This window comes from Schistocerca gregaria, chromosome 5 (assembly GCF_023897955.1).
Source record: "Schistocerca gregaria isolate iqSchGreg1 chromosome 5, iqSchGreg1.2, whole genome shotgun sequence".
NCBI lineage: Eukaryota > Metazoa > Arthropoda > Insecta > Orthoptera > Acrididae > Schistocerca > Schistocerca gregaria.
In genome coordinates, this window is record NC_064924.1 from 281,537,797 (window position 1) to 281,561,485 (window position 23,689).

Below are 23,689 nucleotides of genomic sequence, written 5' to 3' on the forward strand. Positions count from 1 at the left end.
GCGTCGTCGAGTGGGGGAGTGGGAAGGAGGGGAGGAGCGTCGTCGAGTGGGGGAGTGGGAAGGAGGGGAGGAGCGTCGTCGAGTGGGGGAGTGGGAAGGAGGGGAGGAGCGTCGTCGAGTGGGGGAGTGGGAAGGAGGGGAGGAGCGTCGTCGAGTGGGGGAGTGGGAAGGAGGGGAGGAGGGTCGTCAAGTGGGGGAGTGGGGGGGGGAGCGGAAGGGCGAGGGTGGGCGAGTGGGGGGTGGAAGTGGTCATAGAGTGAGGGAGTGGGGGGGAAGGGAAGGGCGAGGGTGGGGGAGTGGGGGGAGCGGAGGGGCGAGGGTCGTCGAGTGGGGGAGTGGGGGGGGGAGCGGAGGGGCGAGGGTCGTCGAGTGGGGGGAGCGGAGGTGGGAGGGTCGTCGAGTGGGGGGAGCGGAGGGGGGAGGGTCGTCGAGTGGGGGGAGCGGAGGGGGGAGGGTCGTCGAGTGGGGGGAGCGGAGGGGGGAGGGTCGTCGAGTGGGGGGAGCGAAGGGGGGAGGGTCGTCGAGTGGGGGGGGAGCGAAGGGGGGAGGGTCGTCGAGTGGGGGGGGAGCGAAGGGGGGAGGGTCGTCGAGTGGGGGGGAGCTCAGGGGGGAGGGTCGTCGAGTGGGGGGGGAGCTCAGGGGGGAGGGTCGTCGAGTGGGGGGGAGCGGGAGGGGGGGAGGGTCGTCGAGTGGGGGGGGAGCGGAGGGGGGACGGTCAGGGAGTGTTGAGGAGGGTCATCGAGTGGGGGGGGGAGCGGAGGGGGGACGATCGGGGAGTGTTGAGGAGGGTCATCGAGCAGGGAAGGGCAGGTGTTAGCTAGTAACAGTATGGAGTCACCTAAAATTATTATAAATTTATCTTTCCTTTAAACATTTGCAATATGGAAGGTATCATACTGTTTATTTTTTTACTTAATAACGAAAATTTAAGTCAATTTCATGGAGTGGTAGGTGTACCCGTTATTGGAAAAGGTAATTTTCCCTGTACTGTTACATGGGTAAACTTTAGGTCTTACGACAAATCCAAATTTAACTTCTCTTAATGGTAGTGGACAGCAGATTGCACGGTTCGGTTCCTTGTGATTACCTGAGGATTTTCATAGTAATATCTGAATGTAGTGGAGACCCTTACGATTACAATTGTATATTAACAATATAATGTAATATCAATGGATTGGATGTCACTGGACAATATGTAAACTTAATAAGAGAGTAATGCGGCATACACGTATGCACACGTTTCAACTGAATTTACATTCCAATTTTGATAAAAAACCACCACCAGTTTCAGCAGTAGCACAGTTTATTATAATGTGGTAGGCTGAAAACTGCATAAGGAAAAAAATATGCACAATTAAATAGTGGATGTCACCTTAATTTACTCTGTGTAGTTAAGATATGAATAAATAAAATAGAAAGAAACTTGCACATGGGAAAAATGTATTAAAAAGAAAGATTCCAAGACTTACCAAGCGGGAAAGCGCCGGTAGACAGGCACAATAAAACAACACACAAACACACACACAAAATTTCGAGCTTTCGCAACCGGCAGCTGCTTCGTCAGGAAAGAGGAAAGGAAAAGGAAAGATGAAAGGAAAAGGAAAGATGAAAGGATGTGGGTTTTAAGGGAGAGGGTAAGGAGTCATTCCCATCCCAGGAGCGGAAAGACTTACCTTAGGGGGAAAAAAAGGATAGGTATATACACTCGGGGGTGCGCGCGCGCCCACCCCCCCCCCCCCCCCCCCCCCCCACACACACACACACACACACACACACAGTTATTGTGCCTGTTTACCAGCGCTTTCCCGCTTGGTAAATCTTGGAATCTTTGTTTTTAATATATAAGATCTGAATAAGTTATGTAAGTTATGTAAGTTATACTACTCAGTTAACATCAGACTCTACTTTCTACTCCACTGCACAGAAAATGAAAGGATGACTCAAAAGCATCAGAAAGACATTAAAGACTGCAGTAGTATGTAAAACTGTACAAGGCACATTTTGTTTTATGTCCTATTTTTATATTAATAAAGAAATATGTGGAAAATAATAAGTTTATAATTATTTGAAAGCCTACAGCTTGCTTTATATTTCAAAATATTTATCACACTTTTTATTCATTTATCATAACATACAATGAATATCCAATTTCATTCTCATAAAAATATCTCGCCTAATTTGCCAACCGCTACTAAAAATTATGTTCGGGTGAAATTATCTCCGACACTGTGCAACCTGTCTCCGTCCCTTGCCCCCTCACCCCCCACCCCACCCCCCAAGAGTAATAACGAATAGTAATCCCAAGAAAACCCTAAGGATTCAGAACTATTTTATGCACCTTACTCAGCATTTTTTGTGCTATCGTGAGCCTAAGTGTTTTGTACGATTTTCATACAGAATACTTCCTGAAACTTCAGTGCGTTCGTTTGATAAGCAAAAAAATTGAAAAGTATTCATTTAACTTTTGCATCACTTTCTGCAGCAAGCCTTAAGTGACAACAGATGGTCACTCCACATTTTATCTTAAGAGTTTTGTCAGCCATTGATACATGCTTTAACCCACTCTCACCACTCCTCGGTCATAATGTTTTCTCCATAAACTTCACTAATTAGCCAATCAGTTTCAGCAGCTTTCACAAGTTTTCCAAACTGGAACAGACTGACTGCACATATTTCACACTCTGTGGAATTTTAAATAAGCAACAACAAATGCAAACAAGGATGAATGCTTACATATGTCATCTTGGAAGTGTCTGTGGAAGCATATAACCTGGTATACATGCACAGATTTCCAACTGAAGCAACCATATTTAAAAATGATAATCACTTAAAAACATGCTTTGTATGTGCCATTTTCCTTGTGAGACAACACTGAATATTAACTGAACTTCATTTGTTATCTTGAAAACTTGCGTCTACTGCCTATCAACAAAACTTACAACAAAGTTTTCTAGCACCTTCCCCTTCAACAATATTGACAGAATTCCTCTTTATCTTGCAAAATGGAAAATAAATCTGCTCTTTCTTATCTGATCTTCCACTTTATCATTCTACTGATTGTGCAGGGTGCATGGATGACATGTTACAGCAAATAACTTAGAACATAACATTTTAGATAATCTTCATAACATGACTGAGAAATGCTTTACACATTTTATGAAGATTCAGAAAAAGGAGAAAAACAAAAACAAAAACAATAACAACAACAACAACAACAACATCATTATACATTTTTCAGGCAATCATTTTCAGTATGACTTAGCAGAAGGTTCACACAATCTTCTTTAAAGAATGCTTCAGAACCTGTCATAAGCCTATCCTATTGTAGTAGATGAATGCAAAAACAGTACAGTATTTCTTGGTAAGTGATATTTTTACAAGAAATAGTCATCTTCAATGTTACTTTTTTTTCTTTGTAGCTCCATCATATTTCAAAAGTACAACTCCATTTTCCACGACTTCATTGACATCTTGGCATTTCCTGTTGGAGGTTAACAGATAGTAGTAAATGTAAGACTCAGCTGATAATTTCAAGAGCCGTGTAGTACAGTATAAAAATTTTAAATAATTTGCAAGTGTGTAGGTAAAAATGTGCAGGATTTTCGACCAATGTAGATGATGATAATTTTGTGCCCAAATAAAGACACCCACTTACAATATTTTATTTATTCGATATTCTCATCAGAGTTGCTTCTCCTGTACAACTAATGATTATGTTTACTGTTAGGTGACAACTGAAGCAGATATAACCCCGAAAAATATCAAAGTAGTCCTGGAAAGTGGAGCTGTATCTCCAATATATATTGGACCTATATCGAAAAATCATATTGGAATTTAATATGAGCTTTACAAATATTTTTTTAAAATCTCTCGTTACTTTTCAACACTTACACTTTAACTTCATAAAAATGAAACTATGGCCATCTGATTACAAACTTTTAAATCAAAGACTATCTGAGGCAATAATTTAGCCAACAGAAACTAGTAAGAAAATTATGTTATGCATTGTAAATGACAGTATTTTAGCAGTGGTGCATTTACCTACGGGAAAACTGAGGTCCAATACCAAATACTTAACCTAAACCAGGATTTTACAATTTTATACATACACTGCTGAAAATATAACCTACAATTCTTGGCTTCCTTGAAAATACAGCACAAATGCGTTATAATAAAAATAATTATATTTAGAATTTCTTGACATAAGAAATACCCCACTCATTTTCAAATAATAAGAATTTTAGAGTAGCTGCAAAGTTCTGCCTCATTACTAGGAAGGTAGGAGATTTATCAAGTCAGATGCGACCTATCAGTTTTAGCAGGCCTCTGAAATAAAATGCTACTAATCAAAGTTGCTGGTATCTTCGTCTATTTTGTGGAATCCCGTATATCAGAAACTTGTGATTTCTGATTGTTACCTTCTGTTTAAAGACTTTACATGAATGTAACAATCAGAAGATTAGGTTTTAAATACAGCTCTTCTGTTGTCTCCTCTAATTTTTATTTTCTATAGTAAAAAGATGTTTCTACTGCTAGTGCAGTATGGTTCACATTTCTCCACATTAATTTAAGTAGGAGTTTCTTTTCTCTCACTCTTAATTTGTTTTTGGTGGTTTTGTCCGAGATTTTCTCATGCACATTCAAAATTTTTGTAATACAAACACCACAAAACACTTTCATGGTGCTTAATGACCTCAAGACAGTTCTTCCATTCTTGAGTAGCATGCCTAAAATTTCAACCTGAGCAGTTTGACTGAAGACACAGATCTTACTGAACAACCTATTACAAAACCATCCAAAACCAACCGACAGCCCTATGAGGGCAAATAGATGCACAGACAACCTGATAAAAAGAGAAGAGCTAACCAATGTCAGTAGTAAAAAGGCATGAAAACTCAAGACAGAACCAATTAGAAATGTCAGTATACAACCCAGATGTAAATAGCTTGGAGCGAACTTGTGATTCCATGGAAACAACTACCCACATGAACACATCTGAGTGAAGATAAGTGTACTGAAGAACATTCACGTTCTTAGTTAGGCTACTGAGTCCATTAACTATCCTCTGGAGGTAAAGATTTAGGTGTTAAAAGTAAAATGTGCATCACTGTCACCTGGGAGACAATAACAGAAAGATATAAATGGAAATGAAAGCCTTAATGAAGTCAATCAAATCTACTGAACAAAGAAACCAAGCCAACGTGTTCCACCTAGTGACGTTACGGTACTCAAAATCATATGGGAAAGAAAAAAATTGTAAGTAGTGCACACATTAAGAAAGATTTTTGTCAGTAACAGAAAGGCATGGAAGAAACATGCAATGACAAAGATTAATATGAACAGAGAAATTTATTTCATGACAAACACAGCAACTGTTCACATCATAAAAAAGAATCTTACCTCTAGCATGTAGAGAAATATTAGACTAGACATAGCAATGAGAGTGTTGGTAAGAGCTGTTAGCCCAACACTGAAGACAGAACACAGATGTTAACATTCTGAATGAAATACGAAATGATGACGAAACGATGAAAGTTTTCCAAACTACACGAAGCAGTTAACACCAGTATTATAAGCCAGAAAGTAAAAAGTAGTTGAAGATAAATATATCTACATATTAGCAGGTAACACAATTTTAGAAAAATAAAATGGAGAAAGAATAAAGAGAGGAAGTATTCCAAGATGCAGAGTAAATTTAATTGTTACTTTATTAGTATTAGACAACAACACAAAGATACATATTCTAACATGATAAAATAAGATTTTTTTTACTGGCAGGAATGCAACAAAATGTACTGAAAAGACAAAGCAAAAACAACAGACTAATACTACATGAATATTACTACTGAAAACATTAGAGGTAATACTGAAGGAACATAATGACAAAAAAATTCAACAATTACCGAAAACAAGATCTATTTATAATGTATGTACAAGTATAAACTTAATTATGTTAACACATCCTAAAGAGCTTCCAGAAGAAGAAAAGAATGAAAGAAAAAACATTTTGGAAGACAATGATATCCTTCTTCAGCACTGCTCTGCATTTCAGTATTAAACAGTGGGAATGATAAGGTGGTGAAAAAGACAGCACATAATTAAAAGATTGATACAGTACAGAGAACCATGCAGAAAGAAGGTGTGAAAACTGGGTATAGTGTAAATACTGGAATATCTTGTGCACATTTAAGATGGAAGTAATGTCTTACTGAAGGCATGTCACATGAGGTCAATGAATGGTTTATTTTTTGTCTGATTTCCAACGTCTATTTTACTCAGTACCATGTTTTTCCTCCATAATATATCTGTGACCTATTTACAATGATTACTTATGCTGTACGGGACGGTCTCAATGTTTTTCATCATTCTTTTAATAGCAGGGTTATAGCATGTTCTTCAGGTTTTCAAAATCGCACATTTTATTCGGCATTGCATCTGACTGACCAGCACACTGCATTCTAAAAAATAAGCCATTCAACTCTCTCAGAAAAAAATGTACAAACACACTTTCCAATTCTAAAGTAAAAAGTAATTGGTTTACATCTTTTTGCCTTGTGAACTCTTGCACACCACGCAACTCCATCATGGTGTCATTTACAACCAATACCATTTTTTTCAGTACATTCAAGTTACATAAATCTTAACTTCGTACAGATGAAAGTTCTTGTGGCATGTTACTGCTTAATTACATGTCTATAATGTGTTTAAAAACATTTTTTTGAAGTTCTTACTTTCCTCATCCTCTACAGAAGTGTACTATATCCTTTACCACCCTTTACATAAGCATTAGTAGTCACGGCACTTTGAAAGCCTGGGATGTTTGCTCCAAACAAATACAGTAGGTCACTTAGTCCAATGAATTAACATGAGTAGCAGCACAAGGACAACTGTCCATTGTTGTCTGTACCCCCCCCTCCCCCAATTTTTTTCATTCTCCTTGCCACTTTGCAAATGCCATAAGGAAGGAAATGGCCATTTCTATACTCATGGTATATATGGGGACAAGGAAAAAAAAATTCCTCGATTTTTCCCGGGTATCCCGTTTCAAAAAAATATGCTTTTTCCCGTGCAAAAATACACTTTTTCTGTAGATTTTCCCTTGGAACTGTAATACTAAATCAATGCTTTGAATGATTAACCTTTTTTGTACACTCGCATAGAACTTCCCAGGGAAAAAAAATAAATAAATAAAATAAAGAAAGAAAGAAAAGAAGGGGGAGCCAAGTTTTGGCAAGACTTTTAATGAAAAAAAAGGAGAGAAGTTTTGGAAAGACCTTTGATTTGCAGCAACATATACGCTGCATATTTTCGTAATACGGAAGTATAAATTCGAATTGTACCAAACACAGCACGTTAGTTTCAGGAGCATTGAAAGAGAGGTTGTGATGTCCTTTTGTAAGCCAATCATATCTCATGCCACGTGATCTAGCCAGCCGATGACAGCAAATATTCAGAGCATAGGACCCATCTTATAGACAGCCAATAGCAAGATCACCGGTTACGTGGCGTGAACACACAAGAGGAAAAGTTAACGGTTTACATTAATGTACATAGCATAGCTACAAGAAAAGCTAAGCTTTCACATATCATATTGGTCTCTAAGATTAACAAGCTACAACAGAAGCTAAGCTTTAACATTTGTAGTTTTTTTTTTCTCTCTCCTGTGTTATACTGTAAGATACATCACATAAATGTGCCAGTAAATTTAAAATTATGACATAAATGTCTGGGCTTGAAATTCTTGTAAGTGGCTGGTCCTCAAACTGTTCAGTTTTAAATACTTTGTGATTTAGAAATCCATCCCACTTTCTCACACGTAACATAATTCATCTTGCGTAAAAACAAATTTACTTTGAAAATAAAACTTTTCAAACCACCATTCGCGCAATACTATCCAGAGACTGTTAGAAATAAGTTCGATTTACCAGTTGCCAGAGAGAACAAGAAAACAGGCATTATTGCACACGCACAGCTGCAGTGTTGTAAGAAGCCATCGTGTTCATTTGTATGAAGCACTAAGAGAGCTTACATTACACCATAAAAGAAACAGGGCATCAGAAGATACTCCAAAGAGCATCGGAATTTCGTAAACCATACTAAAATGCGTAATTCAGCTTCACAATGAAGTAGGTCCCATCTGGTATTAAGCTTTTCGGTGTGGTTTTTTGGGATGTAAATTTTCTTGGAGTATCAGTACTCTACGCTCTCATTTTTTGTTCTTTATTATGGCATAATGCCATGCATGGCAGAAGATGAAAACGTGCACTTGAAATTCAGTGAACAGTTGGAACTAGCCAATACTGTGGAATGAAATACTTCATTTCAAATAAAATGATTGCATCAGCAGAAAGATTAATAAAGCCAAATTTCTTTAGCAAACTTGCAAAAATAACTTCACTGTTCTGCAAGGTGATTAATGCTTCATTCCTATTAACTTGGAAATAAAATAAAATCAGAAAACTGAAACTAATAATATATATTACCCTCCGTAATTATGTGAATGTAATTTAATTCACTCGATAGCTCCCGGCCACAGAAAACTGTTTTGTTTTCATTTGATGTTGGAGCTGTAAATGAAGAGAAGCAGCCAAATTACGTAAGTTAAACACAGGTCACATGGAGACTAGCCCCTCCCCACTACAACTCAGACAACTCTGATGCGCGAATCTGGCAGCTAGGGCGTGCAAGAAAATTTTTTCGTTTGCATCTGGCTGCTTCCTGCTACTGCCGATACAGCTAACAGCCACTTTTCAAGTAGCAGGAAAAGGTACTGCTCACACGCGAATCAACTGCGCATGCACATCAGCCCACTTGCAACTGGTCAAACGAACCTAATGTGAACACTTGTAGCATCATGCTCATAGCAAGCAGTTCATTGTTACAAAGAATTACACATTCTTCACCCTACGGCCTTTGACATATTTTTCTACTTGCAGATGCTTGTGTGTGCATGGTGTTTTGCTGTTGTAAATTGAACATTTCCTTTGCCACTAAAGTTTTTTTTTTTTCCCCCCTCTCGTTTATATTTTATTGCTGCAGTATCATTCTCCAGTAATTGCTGCAGTATCATTCTCCAGTAACAGGCTACAGTAACATTCTTTGCTAGAGAACCAATTCTTACCAGTCAACATTACAAAAATTTAACTGAAAGCTAAAACAATGAAAAATTCCCGTAATTCCGAAAAATTCCCGGCTTTTTCCCAGTTTTCCTCCCGAATGAAAAAATTCCCAGGTTTTTCCCAGATTTCCCAGTTGTCCCAGGTCGTATACACCCTGTATACTTCTGTACAAGCCCCAGTCTCTCGTACTTTGTCCTTATGAAACTCTGGAGTCTAATAAAAAATAATGTTCTTTCAACTTTCTCAACAGCAATTTGCAGAAAGGTCATCACCTTCCTTTCCAGTATTCCGATGTACATTCACAGAACATTTTTGTAAGACTCCCGCATCCACCAAACTAACTGGAAACAAATCTAGCAGCATACCTCTGAAATGCCTTGTCTCTCTCTTTAATTATACCCATTAGCGATCTCAAACATGAATATAATACTAAAAAATGGCCTGCAGAAGTGTTTGGTATGTGCTCTCTTTCATAAATGTGCTTCACTTTTCCAGAAATCATCCAATAAACTGCAGTCTGTTGTTTGTTTTTCCTACAACTGACCTTATATACTCATTGAATTTCATGTCATTTTGCAGTCTCATATCTATGCATATTTTAATAAAAAAAAAAACTGAGTAAAATAGCATTTCATCAACATTGCATTCAGTCATTATACAGCTATTTCTCCTACCTAATCACATTAACTTTCATTCAAAGCAAGCTGTTAATCATCATACCAAACAGAAATTCTGCTCAAGCCACTCTCAATCCCCCTCTAGTAACTCAACAACTGCATGTTCCCTGCACACAACAGTGTCATTAACAGACAGTCTCCAACTGTCTACCATATAAAACAGATCATTTAAGTACATAGAGCTAGGGAATGGTCCTATCACACATCCGTGACTCCAAACAACACTTCTGTCTCCAATGAACTCATCATTCAGGACAACAAACTGGATCCTATTACTCAAAATGTCTTCGAGCCAGTAGCACATGAATGGATCTGCATAAGAAAGTACAAACCAACAAGAGTGCATTTTGTGGTATTGCATGTTACATATTTGGTTCAATTCAAAGCCAAGTGCACAACTACAATAAGACAAAACAATTAATATGGTGGACAACACTTTCCAGCAGCACATACAGAATTGTGTTACCAGCATGCGACATATTAAAAAATAAGCGGTTAAAATGATCAGTCTAATCCTTAGTAAACTGAGATTAGGCACTTTGTTCCATAGATCCCTTCATATTTTGAGACATTATTCTGTATTCTTGGGCTTTTTTTAATAGTTTAAAGTCCGGTAGATGGAGAAGGCCTTCCAGAAGTCTAGAATCTACCTGTTGTCCTACACCGATAATTCACAGGACATCATGCACAGCAAGTGCAAGCTGTATGTATTTCCTACAATAAATGTGTTGTAAATCAATGCTGATTTATGATCAGAAGCTCTTCCCTCTCTATAAAATGTTCTAAATTTGAATTTAGAATATGTTAAAAGGATACTGCAGCAGACTGACCATGAGGATTAGGGAAATAATTTTGTACATCCATTCTTCAGCCTTTGATTTATGATTTAAGCTTATACTTAGCTTTACCAACAATGGATACTGTTAAGCTTATCTCTCTCACAATATTGTGAAATTAATTCTTAGATATTTCTGAATTCATTATTCATTGTTCAAAGCTGTTTCTCACACAGTGTCTTTCTATGGTTTACAAACATGTCAACAGTTTTTTAAATAAAAATGTAAAAACTAAAAGCATATTTAAACTTGCGAATGCATAGTGTAGCCATTGGTTACATTCAATTTTGGGAATTCTGTTTCAAATAAATATCGAGAAACAAAGGCACTTCACCACTATGTGAAACATGGCTGGTAAATCACTTGGTATTCAACAGTGCCTTGAATTTACTAATGGTCTGAATATGTTGATATTACAATAATGGAATGAGTAAAACTCATTCAAGTCATGTAAAGGAAGTGTTCAGCAGTGGACAAATATATAAACAATAAGCTCAGTACCAACTGCAACTTACCGTACATGTGCCTCGCCACTTAGACATTCACCCATAAGGTTAATGAGTATCTTTATTCATTCCATTATTTGTATTATAGCCAGAATCCTCCACTAGTGTGCTAGCATTTTGTTTCTTTATCTTTTCTGATGTTCCGAGTTCATTTTATAATATTTACGACACTGTCTAATGTTAGGAGAGCAGTGGAGATATCACTGCTCTTTAAGGTTATCTCTAAACGACAAGCAGCTTTGCAGTTAACCCTTCTATTGCTGCATGCAAAACTGTGGCAGAGTCTCAAGTGCTGCACTAAGTCTCTCTCGCCATAAGCAGATGCAGAATGATTTCGACATGTTCTTTATTTCTCAGCTATTTTATTGTTCTGGAGTTTTGATAGACACTGGGAGAGTTAGGTGCATTTCGTTAAAATATTTACACTATTTAACACATTGTAGGGACATAACACAGAATTTGCAGCAACAGATGAAGATGCAAAAATAACAACAACAAAAAAATCATAGGATGTACAAAGAACCATTATCTAATTGATTTACAAGAAACTACAAAGTGTGTTAAAACTGTGGTGAAAGTGCTGACACTGAACTGAGAACAAAGTGGTGTACTGTACATTGAAGTGTCATCTGTCAGGTTTAGAGCTAAAGGTAAAGTGGGGTGACAGTCTAGCTGTAACACTGATCAAATGACCCTCTTATTCTACCACAACTAAATGATACAGAAACTCTTAACTTCATCAACAGTCAACCTTACTGAGGGCAGGGCACACTTGACTACTGTGTCAGTTTACTACAAACAAAGGGTTAAATAAAAATGAAAAAACACAAATTAATAGATACAGTTTAGAATATTACAACAAAGTGGTGTTGTGTATGTACAATGTTATAGTTCATACTTGACACTATGTCTAAATAAAGAGGATTTGTGGACATGTAAATGCCATTCCAATATAGTTATTTTCAAACTGAATCATTATGTTCCAGAAATATCTTGTCACAGTAACCACTAGACGGACCTTATGTCCCATATATGAGCTTCATTATTTATTCACTATATAACACTCAATCTGACATCAATTTAAATTATTCTGTCCCGTCTCTTTTTACCTTGTCTACTGCATTAGTGTCAAACTGCAAAAAATACTTCACTACATTAACTTAGTTCCAATTTATTTAGATGAAAGAATTAGCTACCAGTGTGCTCGGAATGAGTGCGCAGCAGCACTATCAAGCAACATACTGAATGACAGTGCAGCACACACACATGCATACAAGACAAGCACAACAAAACATCCAGCCTGACACCACGTACCTGTTAAGTGACAACTAACAGCAGTGTTTTGTGTGCTGCGACAAATCATCCCAATAGTCATGCAAAATAACATTAAAAATACACAAACTCTGTCACATTAAAAACATTTATCATACACCCACGGGTTTTTGCCCAACTCGCATCACATTTGTGACTGTTAGCTGTAATTATACCCTGCACTAAACTAAGAATGTGTTCCAGATGGTAACACACAAGTGAAGGACTTAAAAAGTTTCTCCTTAGACACAAACTAAAGTATTTCTTACAGCTTTTCTGTTTTGTTCTGATGTCTAAATTACTCTGCAAAGAAACACTGACCCAGATCAAGTTTCTACAAATGCTGATGAATTACAGAATTCATTCTAGTAGGTACAGAGAAATGTTTGAATAAGATTTTGCAACTGATTCAGATAACAGAAAAAAACATCCTTAAATAATGTAAACACTTCATATATCAAATATACCCACTCATAAGGATTGTTTCAGCTTTTTATTGGATTCATGCAATTCAAACATAATTCCAGCTATCTGAGATTCTATTCCTTTTTTCACCCCCCCCCCCCCCCCCCCAAGTTAAGTACAGTTATTACTGTTTTCTGCCAATGCAGTTGCATTCCTAATCATGGAACAGTGTGATACATAAAAGTAGTTTGAAAACTGTTGTTTAGGTAGTTGGAAACACCATCTGCTTGCTCCTAAAGATATACTGATATTAAAAAAAGGGTTAATGATCTACGTATAACAGCACATGCGCCAGTGTTTCTTAAGAAAGTAAACACTACACATTTTCTTTCTAGGCATGAAATATGAGGCTCAATCTATTGGAATGAATGAATAAATGACTCACATTGAAATAGGCATGAAACAAATGCCACATAGCACAGTTACGCCAAGAGCACAGCACCTTATGAAACATCAAACAGACTGAACATCTGATGTATACGTACCCTAAGTGAAGTGTCACATACATAGACATAACTGCATGAAGTATTGATAACAAATCAACACTCAACAAGAACAACCCAAATTTGACAGCTATCAAAAATATGCAAAATTAATTTTATTCAGCTAAAGAATAGTTCACTATACTTTCATAAACTAATCAACCCCACAGTTATGTAAGAACACCGATGTGGGAACGCAACTGACAGATCAAGGTTTCAGTGCTTTACTACACTTGGGAATCTCAACATTTAATGTCTATAAATTGTGCTTTGAAAAGATAAGGGGAGCATTCATGCACTTATGGTGATGCCAAGTCTGTTATCTACTGCTGGAAACAATAGACAGTCTTCTGCACACTTTAAGCCATGGATGGAGAAACAACAAATTTTTCACATAGGCCCTTCCAATATACGCAATGTATCTAGTGTCTTCCAAACACACTTCAGGAATTCCCACCATTCACAGACGACATTGAAATCTGTAAATACAACAGAAAAAACTGACACTTTCAATCCTCATACAAAACTTGCACGATTCAGAATACTGAAACAAATTTTCTTATTTAGCTAGCATATAATTTGACATTTGATGAGTTTAAAAAGTTTGTACCAAAGAAACTATTCCCTTACAACTGTTCCCCCCCCCCCCCCCTTGATTAACAGGATAACAAATCAAACATTCCACCACAACTGGTTATTGAGATTAATACAGAAGTGAGTTTTATGGCATCCACATCAGACAACAACAACTCACAAATTCCATGCCATGTAAAATACACTGGTAATGTATCCTACGACAGGGATGCTGTATTCAGTGAATCTGAAAGCTGTAACTAGAAGTAAGAGTGTGTAACCACCACCATTTTGGCAAGAAAATCCGACATTATGGATTAAGAAATTATAAAGTCTATTTCTTGCCTGCATCACAGCAAACTAAACGAAATTTTGCTATATGCTCATTGCTCTTAACATATGCATTGCCATGGATGTACAGGACATCCTAGATCACCACCACTAACTGACAAATACAACAACATGAAGTTCGCATCTGTCCTGTGCAGCATCAATAGCAGTTGTTTTTGCTACTGTTGCGGAGGTGGTGGGTGCGGCAGGGGTAGGGGTGGTGGTGGTGGTGGTGGTGGTGGTGGTGGTGGTGGTGGTGGTGGTGGTGGTGGTTTGTTTGTTTGTTTGTTGTGTTTTAGGGTGCTAAAAAAAACAGTTGACGTCATATGCACCCAAGTCCAAACTATAGAACACAATTACAGAGACAGAGGAAATGACTAAATGTCAGTCCCAATGGAAACAATAAGAAACATCTAAACAAGGCATGTGGAAAAATGGCTAAAAAAGACACCATACAAAAACAGAGATCCAAAACTAAAAATTAATGCAAAAAAAAAAGAGAGGGAGGAGGGGGGGGGGGGGGGGGGGGGGGGAAGGACAGTTAAAATTCATGGCGCAATGCGTACAAAGAGGTGGGGCAAATGACGATGGCTAAAAAGGCAGTGCTCAATACGCAGCCGAGTTAAAAATAATCTCCTCCCAGTGGGAGGCCCTAGGGCCTAGAGGAGAGGCGCCAGGAGACAAAGGGACACCACCTCCTGACAGATGGCAATGCAGAGTTCATCAGACATCAGAGGGAATAGAGGTACTCGCAGGCTGAGGTAAGAGGACTGCAGCCTTGGCAACAGCCTTGTTTGCTGGCAGACCGTTATGACTAGGACCCACAGAAACATGACATTGGCTCCACGAAGAGCGAGCAAGTGACAGTTTTCCTGGACCCGCTGCACTAAGGGATGAACAGTGTACAGTGCACAGAGACTTTGGAGGGTGCTGAGTGAGTCTGAGCAGAGGACACAACTGGGAAGGCTGTGTCGCCGGATGTACTCCATGTACTCCAAGGACTGATACAAGGCAAAACGCTCAGCTGTAAATACTGAGGAGTGGGCTAGAAGCCGATATCAAAAGACGGGTGCCAATGACAAATGCACACCTGATCCATGGTCAGTCAGAGAGCCATCAGTGACATACAAAGGTACTATCGCTAAGTTCCATGAGAAGGTCGTGAAACAGGATGTGATAGACCAAGGCTGGAGTAGTGTCCTTAGGAAACGAATGAAGGCCAAGGTTAACATGGGCCACTTCACGAAGCCAAGGTGGTGGTGGGTTCACACCCATGGGGGAAACAGCAGGTAGTGTGAAGTTAAGCAGCCGAAGCAAGTAGTGAAAGAAGACACCAGGAGCTAACAGGGAAGAGGGATGATCCCCATACTGACGATCTAAGGATCATCAAAGGAGGTGATGAAGGAAGGGTGGCCATGCATGGCAGACAAACAGCAAGCATATCTGCTGAGGACAAGTCATGGCAGTAGGACAGTGATAGTTCTGCAGCTTCAGCATACTGACTCTCAAATGGGCTGGCGTAAAAGGCACCCGTGGCCAAACGGATGCCAAAACGATGGATAGTGTTGAGACAGCGTAAAAGGGAGGGGTGTGGAGATGCATAAATAAAGCACCCATAGTCGAGTTTCGAACGGACAACGGACCGGTATAAACGGAGGAGGGTGGTTTGATCGGCACCCCAAGAAGTACCATTGAGGACACGTAGGACATTCAGGGACTGAATACTGTGGGCTGCAAGGTACGAGACATGGAAGGACCAAGAGAATTTACTATCAAGCATAAGACCCAGGAATTTCGTAGTGTCAACGAACGGAAGGGCAACAGGCCCAAGATGTAGAGATGGTGGGAGAAACCATTTGTGCCACCAGAAAGTCATACAGACGGTTTTGCCATTGGAAAAGCAAAAGCCATTGGTGATGCTCCAGGAGTGAAGACAACCAAGATAGAACTGAAGACGCCGCTCAGTGGGACACGTCCATGGAGAACTGCAATAGTGGCATAATCATTGACAAAAAGGTAGCCAGAGATGCCTGGCGGGAGACAGTTCATGATAGGGTTAATGGCAACAGCAAAGAGGATGACACTCGGGACAGAACCCTGAGGCACACGATTTTCCTGAATAAAGGTGTTCAACAAAGAAGAACCCACATGCACCTTGAAAACTCGGTCTAATACAAATGCCCGAAGGAAATAGGGCAGGTGCCCACAGAAGCCCCACGTGTAAAAAGTACGAAATATACCAGTTCTCCAGCAGGCGTCTTAGGCCTTCTCCAAATCTAAAATCACTGCCACATCTGGGATTTACGCAGAAAACCATTCATGACATGGGTGGACAAAGTTACGAGATGGCCAACTGCAGAATGCCGCACTCTAAATTTACACTGTGCATTTTTGAGTAAATGGCGAGATTTGAGCCACCACACCAGCCGCGCATGAATCATACATTCAATCACCATGCAAGCGCAGCTGTTGAGGGAGATGGGGCGGTAGCTAGAAGGAAGGTTTTTGTCCTTACCGGGCTTAGGTGTGGGTATGACTGTGGCTTCACACCAAAGTCCAGGAAATGTTCCCTCAGGCCAGATGCAGCTGTATGTGTTAAGCAGAAAGTGCTTGCCCACAAGAGAAAGGTGCTACAACACTTTATTGCAGATAGCATCTGGCCCTGGGGCAGAAGACCGGGGATGAACTGAGAGCATTATCTAGCACGCTCATAGTGAAGGTGGAACTGCACCACTCACAGTTCAGGGAAGAGAAGGATAGCGCCCGAATATCCTCCACTTGTTTCCTATAGATAAAGGAAGCGTGATAGTGGGAAGAGCTCGAAACTACCGCGAAATGGCAGCCCAAGGTGTTGGAGATAGCAACAGGATCTGCAATGACATCGGCACCTACTGCCAGGCCGGAAATGGGGGACTGGATCTTGGTTCCAGAGAGCCGTCAGAGGTTGGCCCACACAACAGATGAAGGGGTGGAACTGTTAAAAAAACTAGAGAACTAAACCCAACAAGCTGTTTTGCTAACCAAAGAACTCTACGACACTTTGCACGCATCTGTTCATAATGAATTCAGTTTTCCAGGATAGGGTGGTGGTTAAAAATGTGGAGACACATCTTCCCGCGCGAATTGCATCATGCCACGCCTCAGTCCACCAAGGGACAGGGACACGACATGGTAAAGACGAAGTGTGAAGAATGGAATGTTCTGCAGCAGTAAGGATAACACTGGTGAGATAGTCCACCTGGTCATCACAACTGAGGAAATCTTGTTCCTGAAGGATGCCAGGGAGGAGTAAAGCTGCCAGTCAGCCTCAGTAAACAGGCATTTGGGCATGCATGTGGATGGGGTAGGAGTCAGCAGACAGAGAGCACATGCGAAACGATCGCTCGAGTAGGTGTCAGAAACAATGGACCACTCAAGACAATGGGCAAGCTGGGCAGTGCAAAAGGATAGGTCCAAATGGGAACAGGTGTAGAAGGAGTCAGAAAGGAAAGTGGGTGCACCACTGTTAAGGCAGAAGAGGTCGAGTTGGTTAAGAAAGTCAGCCTAGAGGGCACCTCTCTGGCAGGTCCTAGAAGAATCCCAAAGGAGATGATGCACATTAAAGTCACTAAGTAGCAAAAACAGTGGAAGTAGCTGCCCAATGAGCTGAAGGAAGTTGGCACTGGCGACATCAATGGACAGAGGTACATAAATGGTACAGAGGGAGAAAGTCATGTGGGGGAGGAAGAGGCGAATGGTAACAGCTTGAAGAAGGGTTGTCAGGGAGATGGGTTGACTATGAAGGTCATCCCGTATAAGCAGCATGACACCCCGATGAGATGGGATGCCGACCTCAGGGAGAAGGTCAAAACGAATCGGTATGTAATGTGGAAGCTCAAAGTGGCCTTTAGGGTGCAATTTCGTATCCTGAAGGCAAAGTACAAGGGGATGCTACAATGCTAGAAGCAGCCATAAATCCTCTTTGTGGGACCAAAGGCTGCGAACGTTCCATTGGAGGACAGCCATGAGGACGAAGAGATGTAGAGGTGTCAACTCAGTGTCCGTCGAGGGACAGATGGAGAGTTGCTACTACAGGGCACAGAAGCAGGAGGATTCTACTCCATGGGGTCCACACAAGCATCGGTGTGCTTGTGTGGTCGGTCGGTGGAGTCCAACATTGAAAAATGGTTGGTAGTGCGCATCAGCAAGACAGAGGCCAGCCAGGCTAATTGACCACGTGGCGACACCATCTAGCAGGATCTTCGAGTTGGTGAAAGGGAAGAACGTTTGTCTTTAACGGACTTCTTCGAGCCCTTCTGCATAGAGGAAGACTTGGGTGTTGTTTGGCTGGAGGGATAGAGGAAGTCTTCTCGGGAGTACTCCTTCTGGCCTTTCCTGCCTGTTTGTTGTGTAATGGGTAGCTTTGTCCCTTGAGGCGAGAGTTTGACAGTTTGTTGCACAGCAGGGGGGGGGGGGGGGCAATGATGCTACCTTGACACTGGGTGACTTCACAACCTCGGAGCCAAATTTGAGGTTACATGTCTGTGTAGCCAAGCCACTCATGGAGCAAAAACTCATGTGCATCCCTTCCACGGGTTATGCATCTGGTCGGATGTCAACAAGATGTTCTAGTATGACTGAACCGATGACACTGATAACAGCGCATCAGATTTGGAATGTGTGGCTGGACTGTGTTGATTTTGTAGCCTGCTTTGATCTTGGATGGCAGCACCATCCTATCAAAGGTGAGGAAAAGAGTGCTGGTGGGCACCGAGGAGGAATCTACCTTTTTCATGACACGATGAACGGCTATGACACCCTGATGTGAGAGGTAAGATTCTATTTCAGCCCCAGTTACACCATCAAGCAGCCTGGTGTAAATTACACCACGGGAAGAGTTCTATGTGCGTCGACACGAACAGGGGAGCCGTGGAGAAGTGAGGCAGCAAGAGGTTGTGCTTGAGCATCAGAAGCCGTCTCCAAAAGCAAAGCACCATTCCATAAATGAGAGCAGGATTTCACAGCGCCAGCAATGGCATCAACACTTTTCTGAATAATAAACAGATTGACCGTGGTGAAGGACTGACTGTCTTCAGTACGTGATACCACAAAGTACCGCAGTGCAGCGGGAAGGGTCTTCAAATCAGTAGCCTCATGATGTTCTCATTTCATTGACATCGATGGACAGGATGAGTGACTCATCACGAGGAAATCCCCCATGATTGCCAGCATCTCGGATGGCACACTCCTTCCAACTGCCCCCCCCCCCCCCCCCCCTATACCCACTTTAGGTGATTGTTCACACCTCCCGAACACCTGACAGAGCGACCAATGGGTAATCTGGAAAGGTTACAGCTCAGGCAATCACCCCTCCCTGGGTCTGGGCTGTACCAGGGGGTACATGCGAACCCTACCTGTCGAGCCGGGGCTGGGAATTAAGCATTACCCAATCATCTTTTAAGCATTGTATGAGTGGGCCAGCTTTCTGGAGCGCACAGGGAGAGGGGGACAGGGGGACAGGGGGACAGGGGGACAGGGGGACAGGGGGACAGGGGGACAGGGGGACAGGGGGACAGGGGGACAGGGGGAGAGGGGGAGAGAGAGAATAAAAAAAAATAAAAGAGGACCCTCAAATGCTGAAGCAGATGAAGGAGAGGAGTAGGAAAAAGTAGAAAGGAAAAAGGATCCAAAAAGAAATTTGAGACTGCTCGCAGGTCAGCAACAGAATGCGAAGCATTCCCAGTAATACCCCAGACACGTTCCCAAAGGGAAAGGAGAAAAACACCAAGAGGATAGACATGCAGCACGGAAGGGAAAAGTGCTGCAGAGGCTGGGGCCCTGTGGCAGCCAACATGAACTCACCACACCAAAGAGTGGCGAGCCCCCTGGTGCGCGTGCGCGTGCGGTGGTGGTGACCAAAGTTTATAGAAACTTGGTTGATATGTCAACAATTCTAAAAACTATGTTTTATGTATGTTTCTGATGCAATAATAATAATAATAATAATAATAATAATAATAATAATAATAATAATAATAATAATACTCATCTTGTATGCGTATGAAAGCTGCCCACTTTTGTAAGTCTCTGATTTGAATGAACACAATCATAGAATTGTCCAAAAAATAGAGTATCAGAGATAAGTAAATCAGTAACTTCTCAGAAAATTTAATCAAAGTGGCAAGAATGACCAATATTTACAGACAGAAAGAAAAGGAGTCATCGCACAACGTCGATTACACTCAGGACACCATTAATGGATAAAGGAAAACAGGAAAGACTCACGACTATGACAGCAGAAAACCAATTCTGGTGAAAATGGGGCACTCAAAGCATAGTTAACAGAGAGCATCTGTGATGCAAGTTATGATGCTCCATGAAGACTTATTTTAGTGAATGTAAAAAGCAGATTGTGGGTTTAGCTTTGATACCTCTAAATAAAAAAATCAAAGTCCTATAATAAGCAACTTATTGGGTTAATGAAGGAATGTGAGGCTTCAAAACACAAACCACAGCATATAAGGTACTGAATGAAATTAGAAACATTTTACATGCCTTGATAGTGTAGAAGCACAGGCAGAAGTTGTGTGCTGCATTCGAAAAAGGGCGACAGTACTTACAATGGCTGTGGGAAAGTAATTTGTAGTTTGCACAAATATATGGTACCATACTTGAAAACTTACTATGTAAGATGTTTGCAAAAACTTACGAACAAAACAGTACTCTTCAGTTTTTATCAGAAGTGTGAGTTCCTTCTTCATGAACTTTCCTTAACTATTGTCTTTCTTGAACACAGAATACAGAGCCACCAATACCGAGAGCAAGGAGAATTTTTTTAACTTTATTTATTTGGTTACATGTGTGTTATTGGTTGTACTGGGGTTCTCTCTCCTGCCAGTCCATCAACATCTTTGTAAATTTAAAGAATTTGTGAATGGAATTGTTCTTTTCAGGAAATTTTGCAATCTACAACATAAAAATCGAATATAAGAATGAACAAAAAAAAAAACAAACAAATCTAAGTGTAAAAGTCTGCAGCAATTTTATCATAAGCTAGTGATAACCAATAATGAAAACTGTAAGGGGAGGAGATTGATTGTGTAGAGGGAGGTGGTTTGTAGTTACCTACGCAACGAAGCAAAGGGTAGGAGCATCAAATAACGTAACATTTCTCGAAAATGTGTCAATAACGGCAGCAACAAGTAAATGAATTATTTCTGCCTGTGAGTTTGTTTGTTATTGGGTCTTCACCAGTGCACAAGTTTGCTGATTATTTGAGTTATACAAATAATACTGTAACACTAATTTTATGTTGCCTCATTTACAAGTGGCACTTATATACAATAAGGTGTTAAAGGTTTTAGCTAACAGACTGATAAACATCAATCAGTTCTCTGTATTTCTTTTCATCTATTTCCCTATAACAATTCAGTGTAACAATTTAGTTTCATTTATGCACCTCAGCTATCATGGTCTTTGTCCTCATAATACTGCATCCATTATTCCATCATCATCATAATTTTTCAAGGCGAGTTCCTTATCCAGATGTGTTTGGCGTTCTCTATAATACAATTAAGTCCATATTTGACCACATTCCAACATCACAAGAAACACTTCAGTTTTCCCACCAGCTGGTCTACGATTCTGAATGACAACAACATTTCAACACACTACTTGCTTCTGAGTAATGTTCATCTAATTTTATAAGTCAAGACAGGAAGAAAGACAAAAATCTGTTGCTCATAGAACACAACACAAGACAAAGCAAACCATTGTCCTGAAATGCTTAATTACTCCTGAAAACTGGAACCACATAACAATGTTATCTTTACTTTGAACAGAGTATTCCATCAGAAGGAACTTGCAAACAAAAATGTTGAATTTATTGGTAATCTAATGAATACTTCAAAAGTAATTTAACACATATGCAGTGTCATTGGCTTTCAACTGTCCTCCAGTGTATAAAGGATGAGAAGAAAACTTAGGGGTAGGAGTGGGAAGGGAAGATAGTATATGGGGAGGGCTGAAGAGGGGTGGAAAGGGAAGATCATATGGGAGGGGCTAAAGAGGGGGGGGGGAGGGTAAAGTGTAGGGGGGACAGACTGGGTAGCAGGGACATGACAGACAGGGAATGGGGGAAATTTCTACGCAATACGGTGTCATTAGAAAATTTATAAAAAAAGATGGGTAATTATATTCACAGAATGTTTTTAATTTATATACATTTTGTTATGTCTATCTTTGACATCTTAAAATCCCTATGCTAAATACAAATCATGTAGAACTGACATTGAAATGGCAATAGTAAAATGAAGAAGCTTCAAACATCTACTTCAGTAAAGCAATATGTCTTGGCAGGTGGTGAGGAGCTGTAACTCTAAATTGGAGACTCTACAAGAGACACAGTTGACAATATCTCCCCATACTAAAGAAGTCAACAAATAGAGAAGGTAAGAATCACTACCTACTGATCTAACATACTTCCTTCAAGCAGTAAGTCATAAAAATTACACACTATATCCAAGAATGAGATACAAAATGTTGCTTACCTTTATGCGAGAAACTGCTTCCTCAGCCTGGTTCATACGTGTTGTTTTTGTTGGCTGCCCTTCACAGACAAGTTGTGTAGAACCAAGATAGTTGGCACGGAACAAGACACCCTCAATAAGCACTGCCGGTTCATGAACCATAGCTAAAATATTTACAAGAAAAAGTTATTTTAGCTCCACTTTTGAAAGAGATTAGAAAAGAATTACCTTTATACATGTTTCAGATGTTTGACAACACAAAATGATCAAAATAAAGTTTCATGCCATTAGGTGTTACATGACTTATTTTTATCCTAAACACTAATAACATTACAGTATTTCCCATCACATATGTGTATATTCACACCGTGGCTTTGGCAATGTCTTTGGAATTGTGCAGCACTGACCATATAGTGGAGGAATTAAGAAGTAGATTAGAAAAGAATTTGAACACTGCAGCTGTACTGATAACTTGTATTCTTTGTACTTGAGTGCACTGAAACAGAACAGTTGTGAGGCAAACACCACAAGATGCTGGAGGACTCCTATGAAGTGTGTGCTAGTGTCAGAATAGCCAGAATGGACTCCTACTGCAAAGGAGTTTTCAGAGATATAGAATGCTGCGAAAAATGTGAACAAAGAACTGGAGATCATATTCAAAACTGACAGAAAATTCTGTACATGGTTTGTCTAATAAGCAAAAAATAATAGTATTAACGATGGGTCAAGGTGATCATGGTATGCAGCTAGCTATATTTCAATGATGAGCTATTTTATTCATTTTGTTTTTATTTGGGCTTAGAAACAAAGATGCCCTAAATGGACTGCAGTGGTTTTCCTGTTTCATGCAGCCTCAGAATGGCTTTAAGTGCACACTGAATAT

General features: G+C 40.2%; 1 protein-coding gene across 9 annotated transcripts in view; it reads right to left on the reverse strand.

Moving 5' to 3' along the window:
* The window catches only part of LOC126272172 (uncharacterized), a 483,755-nt gene that overhangs the window by 81,848 nt on the left and 378,218 nt on the right, over positions 1–23,689 (reverse strand). For 5 of the 9 annotated variants that reach the window (XM_049974815.1, XM_049974813.1, XM_049974817.1 and 2 more), the window contains one exon: positions 22,828–22,970. In XM_049974815.1, coding sequence (XP_049830772.1) covers positions 22,828–22,970 — 143 coding nt within the window. The remainder of the gene's footprint in view (positions 1–22,827; positions 22,971–23,689) is intronic. The other 4 variants (XM_049974816.1, XM_049974814.1, XM_049974818.1 and 1 more) reach the window with 1 other exon arrangement.